The sequence below is a fragment of the Lonchura striata genome, chromosome Z (assembly GCF_050655825.1).
Source record: "Lonchura striata isolate lonStrDom1 chromosome Z, ASM5065582v1, whole genome shotgun sequence".
Classification (NCBI taxonomy): domain Eukaryota; kingdom Metazoa; phylum Chordata; class Aves; order Passeriformes; family Estrildidae; genus Lonchura; species Lonchura striata.
Window position 1 is genome coordinate 48,187,036 of NC_140740.1, and position 11,905 is coordinate 48,198,940.

At 41.8% G+C, this 11,905-nt stretch overlaps 1 protein-coding gene across 10 annotated transcripts in view; it reads right to left on the bottom strand.

Annotated features, from left to right (window-relative positions):
* Positions 1–11,905, bottom strand: part of PDZD2 (PDZ domain containing 2) — a 201,078-nt gene that overhangs the window by 27,730 nt on the left and 161,443 nt on the right. For all 10 annotated transcript variants that reach the window (XM_085567090.1, XM_085567089.1, XM_085567091.1 and 7 more), the window contains 8 exons: positions 11,352–11,463; positions 9,322–9,470; positions 8,551–8,670; positions 5,945–6,059; positions 4,151–4,224; positions 3,774–3,993; positions 2,606–2,723; positions 53–185 (listed from right to left, as the gene is read on the bottom strand). In XM_085567090.1, the coding sequence (XP_085423216.1) occupies positions 53–185; positions 2,606–2,723; positions 3,774–3,993; positions 4,151–4,224; positions 5,945–6,059; positions 8,551–8,670; positions 9,322–9,470; positions 11,352–11,463 (1,041 nt within the window). The remainder of the gene's footprint in view (positions 1–52; positions 186–2,605; positions 2,724–3,773; positions 3,994–4,150; positions 4,225–5,944; positions 6,060–8,550; positions 8,671–9,321; positions 9,471–11,351; positions 11,464–11,905) is intronic.

An 11,905-nucleotide genomic window follows, 5' to 3' on the forward strand; every position in this document is an offset into this window, starting at 1 on the left:
TTACAGGGCCAGATGAAAACAATCCAGATAGACTCACTCATTTTCTCCTCACCTTTGGGTTAGGATGACGACTAATGATTAGGCTGACTGGGCCTGGTCCACACTCACTGAGGATTGCGTAGGCTTCGCTTAATGCTGCGTGACGCAGGCTCACAGAATCTGCCTCCAGAATCTGGTCACCCCGGCTGCACAGAGACACAGAGTCACTTAATCACAACCACCTTCCATGCAAAAAAAACCTGTACTTTCAACTGATGGCCAAGATTTTTCAAAGACATAAGTGTTCTGGAAAAGATGTGACTTTCAAAGAAGGTGCTGCTACCAGTGATGTGAATGGTTTAAGTCCTCTTGAGTTCACAAAGGAGGCTCAGAGATCTCTTCTGCACCTACTGTCAGTGCAAAAATCTCTATTAAATCAACCAAGAAAACTGTCTGCATTTGGGCCAAGGTGAAAGCTTATTGAGCACAGAACACAAAAAATGGGATTCAGATGGGCTGTTCCTTAACACCACACTGAATTACTTAGCAGAAATACTGATAAGAAATTAATCATTTAGATATGACTTTATGAAATTACTCCAGGAAAGGATTGAGCCTGGTAAGCCTGTATGTGTTAAAAATTATCATATAGAACCCATTAAAAAGGAAAAAGAAAAAACAAAACTCTCCTGAAAAGAAAACACACTGTGTGATTTAAAAGTGCATGTAGTGATACAACAAGAGAGTATGGCTTCAAACTGAAAGAAAGTAGGATTAAATCAGGTGTTAGGTAGAAATTCTTTACTATCAGGGTGGTGAGGCATGGGAACAGGTTGCTCAGAGAAGCTCTCGAAGTATTTGAGACCAGGACGGATGGAGCTTTGAGTAACCTGACCTAGTGGAAGATTCCCTGCCCATGGCAGGGGATTTAAAACAAGATGATCATCTTGAATGTCTCTTCCAACCCAAACCATTCCATGATTCTATGATTGTTTAGCTCTTTTTTCTCAGTTTTGTAATTCTTGCTTATGATGCTCAGACATCGGGAACTATTCAAGAAAATATCATCAACTAGGGATATCATTAGAGCATTCTCCATAATTCCTGAAACATTTGCTTTGAGGAGACACTCTCAAAGAACCTACTACTGCTGACTTATGTTGGGCTACTTGTGACAATGACACTGTCATGTGTGACTCTATGAGTACACACTCCAAAGGCAAAGTAACAACTGCAATTCAGTCACCTGCATTTCTGGTACAGGCTCAGGAAAGTAAGGGTGACTTATCAGTTGTGCAATCATCACACTGCTCTGCCTATCCTTTAGACTTACACAAATGGAGTCACTTACACAGTCACATGACTGAGAGAGGGAGCTCAGATACAGAAGAGCTAAATTCAAACCTCCCCTGCCATTGCAAAGCCAACATTTGATTAACAACGTTTTCCAAAAATCAAAACCATCCTGTAAGTCTTGGCCTATAAAGCCATAAATTGCAAATGGGACAACAGAAGCAACGTCTCAAAAGAAGCAAGCTAAAAATCTGGGAAGCCTGCCTGGATATAATCAATCACATAAACCTAATAAACATTGCAGCTGTTACATACAGACATAATCAGCACTGCAATGTTTTCCAAAGGGGGCCTGCAAGAAAGCAAGTTACCCTTAAATGCTGTCTCTTGTAGACATTTCTATATTACAGGAACTTTCAAGGGTTTTGGCAGCAATGCCACTATAAAATTATCTTCTTCCCTCATTCCAAAAATTCAAATTTCTATCACAGTTTTCCTGGTGAGCCAGGAAACAGAAGGCACTCTCTAGCCATGTGAAAGCACGGCATTTGCTCAGCTTCTCTGCACCAGTGCTCACATCACACACTCAAAGTGGATCATACAGTCCCAGCACCTCTTCAGTATAGTCTCCCCTCTGGAGCCATGCTCCCAGCACCCACCAGCACTTATGGAGGAATGCAGAAAGCGGAAAGGTTTCCTGCAATGGTTTTCAAAAACGAAGCCTCCAAAAGAGGAAAAGCAAGTAAGTTTCTGTCACTTAATCCAATGTAAGGCACAAGGGAACCCTGGGAATGATTGCTTCCTAAAGACATCCCAACTCCATGACAAAGTGCTGCTGATCAGCCTGCAGCAATTCTGCCAGACTGAGTGCAAGGCCAGAAATACACTGCTGCGGCCACGGGCAAAGGCAGCTGCAGGAACATCTACCCCAGCTCTTTTTAGGAGACTTTCAGGTGACTGAGCTTTTAGCAGAGCTCTGTAAATTTCCTCCCAGTCAGGGGTCTCTGGCTACAGCTCTCACAAAAAAGCATGAGGCTGCACTTCTTGCTGCTCCCCTTTTTCAAAGGGTGCTATTAGGCTCTGATTTCTGTATAGAGAATTTTTTAAAAAAACAACCGAACAACTCAGACCTTAATGATCATGTTGTTTCCAGAACAAAGAATAATGTTTCCTGGGTATTTGATACTACTTTAGAATGTCTTTACTTAAATGCTTTCTTTTTGGTGAACTCTTAAGTATAAATTCCCTCCCTACATATCAACCGATTGGTGAAAACAAAATCTCAATTGATTTTATCATAAAACCACTACAGCATGTTTCTGCTTTAACCAACCTTAATCTGCCATCCATTTTAGCCACTGATCCTGGGGCCAGGCTGTGAATGTATATCCCGGGCGAACTGTTTTCCAGCGTGAGACAACAGGCACCAATGCCAAGCCCAACCCCTGGCTCTGTAAAAAACAAGGAGTACAAAGAAATGTGGCAGATTGTAATCACACAGGACACACAAGTGTTTGTGTTTCCACATCCCATCTGAGTTCAGGACTCATGTGATTGTTTTAGGGCTGGCCTTAGGTGCAGTTGTCAGGAAGCTAAGACCAACAAGTGGAAATCAGGATTGAAAATAGCTGATGCTGACTGTTTTCTGAGATTGCTGTATCTCAGAAAGTACTCTGTGCACCGTGGAAACCTCCTAGAAATGTCACACAAGGTCTGATCTGGTCCAAGACACAAAGGAGTAGAGGCAGCAGTCCAATCAAGATGTCATTTAAAATTACTGCAGAAAACACGAGCACAAAAGATGCTGCCAAATGTATTGCTCTCTTTTGTTAAATATCTGTATGGCATTCCTCAGCAAAGAAGCACAAAGGAAGGTGAGGCATTATCTCTGGTTCAATAGTCACCTCTGTCCACTTTCACCTCTGCTTTCCTTCAGGTAACAACATCCCTGCTGTAGGGATCACTGGACATCTTACATTCTCTCTCAAAATTTTTAATCCAACCTTTAAAATCACTATATTATAAATCTTAAAAATAGGCGTATTTGTCTACCACATATAACATATGCTTTAAGTTTATAATGAGCAATTATTAATAATGAGAGCAACCCTCATGGAAGAGTTCAAACAGGTTATCAAGGAACTTTTCAACACTGCGCAACTTTGCCTTCCCTGGAGATGCCCTTTAAGAGAAGGGCACAGCCACTTTGGCTACCACGAGGTTGATTTACATTTTGCCTGGTATCTCACAGCCTCCTTTTTTCAGCAGCACAGACACTGACTGCTACCCATAAGAGGCTTCTGATTCTGGAAAAGCAAAATGCAGAAAAGGGAACTCTTCAGAAGTTTTTGCATTAGAAGGTACTTTCCCCGCTCATCCTGTGGTTCCATGTCAAATGGGCATACTTGGGTGTACTGGGTACAAGAGTCTCTACCCTATTCCAAATAACTCCCCTAATAAGCAGAGATTTGTTCTCCCAGACCGTTTTGATGGACCCTCACCTTTATTGAGTGTCACATCCATGACGATCCTGTCCTTGGGGCCAGGTCCTTTGCGGCTGGAGGAGGAGCCCTCGGGCTCCTCGAGGCCGGGGACAGGCAGGCTGCTGCTGGCGCTGGGGGAGCTGGAGCGGCTCAGCAGGGTGGGGGTCACGCAGGGCGTGAGGCTGGGGCTGCGCAGCCGTGTGCGCACCGTCAGCGTCACCACGCCCTTCTTGAGTTGCTGCAGAGACAGCACAGAACCATCGTGAGGATACCAACACTTGTCACTAAATATGCACACAGTAACTCGTGGCAGTGTAAGAGTACCAAGTTGAGGGTAGGAGATGACAATGAGTGAAGAGGAACTTGAATCTCTTTCAATGCTAGATCCATGTTACCTTAAACCTCTGGATGGCCTCCTGATGGGTCAGTCCTTGCAGAGACTCTCCATTAACTTCCAGGATTTCATCCCCTGGTAAATAGATACAAAAAATGAGGTCAGCAATATAGAGATTATAAAGATCTAAAACATCTTTCCTGAACATGAGGTGATCCACTACTGTAAGGATTTCAGTTAATTATCCAATAAAAAGCCTTTTATTGTTCTCTATTTATTTTCACTTGTACTAATGTCTCTACAAGTTACTAGTGATGGAAAACCAAATAAAAAATTGTTCTTCAGGAGAGATCCTTAACTTGGTATTCCCATTCCCAAAAACAAGCTGAAAATGCTATGGATTTTAAATAAAGTCTGAAAATTATTATGACATGAAGTCCAAAGGTACTATAAAACTGTCTTTCTTTTGTAAGCATTAACAGGAGAAATGATGAACAAAGCGAAACACTACAGTACATTACTTCAAAGCCTGTTCAGAGAAAAAGAACCTTGCATCCACGTGCAAAAAGCAAATGTGTTCCCTTACTAAATGCCTGAGGAAAGAGAAGCATGTAGTAGCCCACACGCTGTGACAACAAATGTCTTTTTCACCAAGGAAATCCTGTCAGATTTCTAACAGCTTTCAGGCTCTGGGTCTTACTACTTACACCCAGCTGAGCTATCTACCTTCATTTTATTAATAAGAGGGTCAGCAGATCCAGATCCACTTCCTGAAATTTTATTTGTGTCTGTGCATAATTACATGGGGCAATATCACCAGCTAAGTCTACTCCTCCTCTCCTTTCCTAGCTTCGGTAAAGATAAAAAGAGAATTTGCAAGCTATGAATAGCCTGCAAATGATTGCTGGGTTTATGGGACAGCTGTTACTTATTGGCTTCCCATGGCAAGTGCACAACCTATGATGCGAGCTTCCCTCTGGCAGCAAGTGTGAGAGTTGGCACCAAAAGCAGCCTCAAATACAACAAGTGTGATAAGGCAGAAAAAGGAGAATGAGGATATGAGAAGTAACACAGGAGCAGCTTGAGAGAAGTAACACAGAAGCAGCCTTCCATGGAAGCAAAGTAACACAACCCCTGTAGAAGGGTTGTAAACCACCACTCTAAATTCATGGTCACTTTGTATTTCCAACACTAAGAGTCTGTCAGAATGCTGGGTCACAGCACTCAGACCATGGTGCAGCACACATGCAGCATGCTGTGCAATCAGCTCAGACACCAAGATTGGAAAAGCAGTAATAGAATCCGGCTATATCTCCTTCTCTAACCAGGGTGATATTACTGCCAATCCCATCCTTTTTTTTTTTTTTTTTTTTTTTTTTTTTTTTTTTTTTGTTTTGTTTTGTGGCTATGATTTTTGTCCTGTTAAAAACATACCAGGAGGCTTGGAGAGCACAAGGGCTCAAAAGAGCCTCTCCCAGACATGTCCTATATATAACGCCTTCTCAGTCCAGCATCTTTAAGCCACATGTTGTTTGCTATCTGTATTTTCCTGCTGTCACTGACCCAACTGAAGAATTGCAACTTGCTGTTTGGACAAATAAGAGTTCATGAAAGAGAAAGGGGAAAACAAAGCAGTCACCACTGTTCTGTAGCTCCCCCTGCTCAATATGAAATACAGTCAGGTTAATTGCTACCAATGATCTTCCACAGGACAAACAAACAGGCATTTTACATTTTCCAAAGCTTTTTGCTGCTGGCCAGGTGCCTAAACATAGCTGTACTTGAATTTTCCTCCTGGACTGAAATACTATCCCACTGTGGTCGTTTATGTGAAGTTGGATCCTCTCTACCATACCTTCTTTAAGCCTTCCATCAGCAGCTGCTGCTCCATTTGGGAATATAGTCTTCACAAAAATCCCCATGCGTCCACGAGCAGAATCTTGACCTCCCACAATGCTGAATCCAAGGCCCTACAGAAATAACAGATTTTAAGAAATTTTCTCTTTTCCTACAGAAAAGAGAGGAGAAGACACACAGCTGGCACCTTACTCTTACTTATCATCTGTGTGAGAAAGACTGCCAATAAACGTACAAGAAAAGGGAAAGATGAAACCTAAAATCTTCTGATTAATTGTTTGGCCAACCTACTCTCTTATTCCATTTCCTCATTTACTTTCACTCCATTATCAACACACTCATCAGCCCAAAATATAGCAGGAGGCATCCTAAGCTGATATAGCAAAAACTCTGAGAATATTTTGGTTTTTTTCAAAACATGGGGTCAATAGATTTCCCGTTTTAAAAACAGTAACACATTCAGTCTGAATTAACAGACAGTCAATTCCTACCCCTGAGATCTATATCCAGGATTAACTATAGGTTTCTTTTATGTCACAGATCCTACATTTCCTCAGGAAGAAGAAAAGCTTCAGAACATAACATAAGGTCAGTGCTGCAATGTCAGGAATGTAGCTCAAAGGAGAATGGCATGTGGGGGCTACAACTCACATGTACATTTTTAATTATTCTGGAGACATATATCACATTGTATTTAAATAAATCTAGATCAATAGATTCCCCAGGGCTCCATCCATTAGCTCTTACCCCTGCACTACCCCAACAGGCTATGGGACCATCTCGCAAAGTTGACCTGAGAACTGACAAACACAGGAGAATGAACCTCTCCCTCTTCTGCTGAGTTATTTCCTAGACAAAGCACCTCCTTGGTCTACAACCCTTTTCCGTATTTCCCCTATTGTCACTGCTGTTCATGCATTTTACAGAATAAAGGGAAAAGTCACCAACCAGGTGGACAAAGGATGTGGAGAACTGTTGCTCTTTAGTGATCTGAACCCAAGGACATTATTATTCCCTTGGGCAGTGCTCTCCAGCTGAGGGATGCTGCCAGGGCAAGCACGGAGTTTACAGTCCAACACAACAATCAGATCTTTTGTTTCACTACATGAATAGAGAGCAGGCCACCACAGTTATAAGCTTCTAGTAACTTGGTAAGAAAGTACTGATTTCTGGACAGGAAGCAACTTATCTCCCTTGTGCAAAACAAAACAACTCCGGTAACTGTTCAACCCTGTGTAATTACCAACTGCACATCAACCTACAGAAGGCAGGTGGCTCCTGGCACTCCCATGCCTGGACACAGGAGGTCTCCCCATGGCTCCATGGGAGGGTTGGGAGAAATAGCCTGTGAAGTACAGCAGTTCCTACACTAGCCCACTTTCTCAGAAAAGTGCTGCCACTCCACAGCAGGAAACCACCCCTTGCAGATCTGGATGCAAAGCTAAAGGCAAACCCTTGGCTCTCCACCACAAACACTGCAACTCTAAGGAGAAATGTTTCAAGTCCCAGGTTTGCACAGGGATAATAAACAGAACAGTATTGCACAAACTGTACAAGGTGCAATCTCTAACAGAGGACATCCCTCAAGAAGAGGGTGGAAGGTACACAGAATGGCAGCTGCTTTAGGCGGTTCATGATCACTAGGGTCTGCATTCTCCCATCTGCTTTCTAAAACCTTGCAGTTAAATGCAGAAAGGCAGGAGAGGTTGGCTTATACCAGGGGGAGAAAGAATCTAATTTCATGAGAAAAACAGAGTAATAAAATAAGTACATGAGAAATGAAGAAATGTTTGCTCATCATAAAAGACTCACAGCTCCTAAACCAAGGAAAGTTAAAGCAACTATAAGCCAGTCTACCCATAAGAGTAACCATTCCTGACTCTTTTTCTAACACAAAGCACAACCAGGAATTAGTTTTGCATTTGAGCTTGAAAGTCAGAACAAATCTTTTTAGTCCAAAACAAATCCATCTGATGACTTTAAAGACTATTTCACAAAAGCACATGTATATTTTTAGCATATTTAAATGACAACTCCAATACTAGTGTGGATTTGATTAGGGAAAACCATGTATACCTAGGTTAATGCTTATCTATTTTTTCTTAGCATTCAGCCAGCTGGTATCTAGCAAGTGTGTAAACACATTACTGGGGGAGAGAAGGCGACTCTTTGACCCATGGAATTCAGTGCTCTCAGAGAAGCAATCAGCCAGTAACCTCTCTTCAGGTTTAATGCTTAATTTGCAGTAATTTTTTTTTTAATGCATCTAGATTCCACAGAGGGAAAATATGCTTGTCCATAAATATACATGCAAACAGGTACTGTTCTGTAGCTGCACTGACTTTGCATAAATATACATGTTTAGAGATCCATTACAAATATTTGATATCTCAGTAGTGGCAAGATGCACCAAACCAAAATGAAAGCCACCCCATGACAAGGGATGACATGAACATCACTTCCCTTGTATTTGATAGGTTTGGCATTTATGTTTGGAAATGGGATTTGTTTATCATTAGCACCATTACCAGCAGCTGGAATTACAGGAGACACCTCTTAAATGCCAGCTCTTGCTACATGTGAGAAACATGCAGAAATCCTCACCTTGCCTTGCCCTTTCATCAGGACAATGTTGGAAATGATAGACGGCTGGGTCAGTCTCCATGGAGATTCCACCTGGGCAGCACTGAAGGAACGGGTGGATTTCTTCACAATATGGTAGTCCTAACATCAACAAACAAGGATAATTGCTCTGATTGCTTGGCTCAGATACTGCAGATGTCATACTGGGAAAATTGTATGTGTCAGGGAAGAGGGATGCAGTATCTTTAGAGATATATTTGGAGAAATGTTCAAGGGATGAAACCCCAGCTCACTACAATCAAAGTGAATCTTGCCACAGTAATTTTCCCACATTTTGCACAATAGAATAATTTTGAAATATATCAGTCACAATTTAAATTAAAAGGATTAAGGATAACCTCATGATATACTTAAGTCCTTATTTGCTTAAAAAAATGAGAAAGGAAAGGAGAAGGGAAAGGTCTACATTTTAAAATAATTAAAATAAAGAGCATTAGGATTTTTATTTTTTTTTTTTTTTAAGTCCTCAGATCTCTAGAACTGCAACTCCTAAAATGAACAGCCTTAGGACCTCATGGCCATAAGCAAGCAATACTCTCTTTCACAACACTCAAAGAAGTTGTCCACAGGTGGACAATACATCCCAGTTTGGTGTCCAGGCCTGTTTTCAGTCCCATGCTGTATCTATGTGATCCTGTTTCATGACCCTTGCCCACTTCTATGAGCTTCAGACAGATACCATAGAACCGAGCACCATGAGGTGCTCACAGCCAGCTCTGCCTTCCTGCTCACCTGTCTGGCTCCTGCTGACTCCAGCTGCTGGGGCAGAGAGTGCTTTCTTCCACCCCGGGAATATTTCACCGCTATTTCATAATTTGATTCACCATTTTCCACTGTCAGCTCATCATCTTCTCCCACAGACTCCAAGCGGGATCCAGCACCTAAGAAAAAACAGAGAAACACATCCAGCAACATCTGAGAGCTGCTTTCACCTCTCTCACCAGCATGCATAACCACCTACAGAAAATCCCAAATTAAAGTACCTTAAAACAATACTACACAGTTCCCAGCCAGGCAGTTGGGAACCAGTTTTGATCACACTCAACCAAGAACTTTTCCTGCTGTCATAGGTTTTATGCAATCTTTCATTGATACTGAACTCATGGTATTAACAAAAAGCAGAAAATAATTGAGTTGGTACCTCAAGGACAGAAAAAAATTCATCTGTTCACACCCAATGGCACTTGCCAGTGCAGTAAGCTCTCAAGCTTCATGTATTTAAAATTAAAAGACCTGACACTGCAGCACTATTCATTTCTGTAGGTGTCATGTCACTCTGAGGGAATTTTTTTCTGGAATGGAAAAAGTAAGAATGTGCCCAAAAAATGCTATTTTCTTTCCTTTTGGCAACAATTCTAGTTGTCTTAAAGAGAGGAGTGCAGAACTCATATAAGAAACAGAATTATTTGTCTTGAAGGACATCCTGTAATTAGCCACAGAGTATCCTACTCCTTGCACCAGGGCTCCTCCACTTCTAATTTTCTCCAAGGTCCCTGCAGAATTACCAGTCACAGCAGTTCCCACACATTTATCCCTGTCATTTGCACACCACACAGGTAAGGGCCACTAACCCCCTATTTTACATATGAAAAGCCAAGGCACACATCAAATTTGCACAAGCTGGATTTCAGATTACTTTAAACCAGCTTTATGTTGGAGATGCCACAGAGAGCAACAGCTTTGATTTCCTTTCATCCTCAATGTTTGTACCCCAGGAACAGGGAGTCATGGGCTGAGGTAGATACACTGAAAATTTGCCCAGGAGAGCCCCAAACACATTTTCTGCCACCTCTTCCTGGAGGCTGTGTGAGCATTGCTGCCAGTGCCAGGGAAGGATGGAGCACAGACCTGGGCCAGATGCTTTTTTTCACTCAGCATGAAAGCAGTTCTGCTGACATATCCATAGGCAGAATTTGCACCCACTGCCCAGAGCGCAATTTAAACCTGCTCCCTGCTTTGGGATCTGAAATTGGGATCTCTGCTTTTCAACTCCCCTTCCCCTGGCACACAGGCTGCTGCTGCACACAGACAGGAAAGCAATCTTGGCAGGACTGGCATCCTGGCATTATTTCATTCCCTGGCACCTACAACTAATCCTTTCCCATCAGTTCTCCTTCTCTTCAGGAGAACAGTTGTAATTCTGTGTTTTCTGCCCATCTCCAAATGAATCTTCATTTCTCATGCTGCAGTCCAGACTAGCAGATGCTCCAGGCTCACCCACAGCCCAAGGAAATCAGCACTCACAGCAACAGGGTCTGGATCCCCAACGACCACCAACTCACAGCCTCAGGGACTACAAACAGAGGAGCCCCCTGGAGTATCCTAAAAATACCTTAGTAATTGGAAATTAGGGTGAACAGAGGAGGGAGGGAGCCTCAGAAAGCATGAGGGTTGAGAACCTGATCAAGCTCTGCACACAGGTTAAGACTTGGGAACAAAGCAACAGAAAATCTGGGGATTAGTCACCATAACTGGCATTTTGATCAGAGCCCACTGAAATATACAGACAACACAAACAATCAAAAATAAAAAAAAGAAAGAAAGAAATGAACAAAAAGCCACTTCTAAAATTTGCATCACATTTCTGTTCCTACACTAGCTCAGCTCAGGAGGCTGAATACAACCATCCTACAGATGGGATTTTCCTTCCAAAATAAACTAATACGATTTCAAATAAATTCTATCTCACTTTTAGAGAGTTAAAATAAATACACTCCAGTAAAAAAATCTACAATTGCTATTTTCTATCAGTCCAGCTTTACCTTGAGATCGACTTCTGTATTTCAGTATGCCACTTGCCAGAGTTGAACTCTGATTGTTTCCTTTGGACACTTCTGCACAAGCTGAATCTTGAGACTTCTCAGTTTCCATCACCTAAAAGAAATTAAAAAAACAAAAAACAAAAAACAAAACAAACAAAAAAAAAAGTTCTTGTAAACCAGAGATGTTGAGGACATTTTTCTCATTGTCATTATGGGACAGAAAATTCCATTGCATGTCATCTTTGTTTCCAAAACATGTAATTGTATTAAATATTTTGGACATTACGGTCATGCATCCTCTGCAAGACACCACACTAATGCCTCCAAAATGCATTCAGCACTCCGTGGCACCTCACTTAGCTGCTTCTGCACATATTTGAACAAAATTCTAGCTTTTATTCCCATTTGTGCTGCTCTGCAAGTTTCCAGAGATGTCACATCTTTATAGAGAAAACTACTTTTAAAAAGCATTATTTTACTGTTAGTGTATGCTGAGCACCAATGCAAAGCTTGATGATGAAAAGCTTAATTAACAGAAAGTTATGACAGCTAAG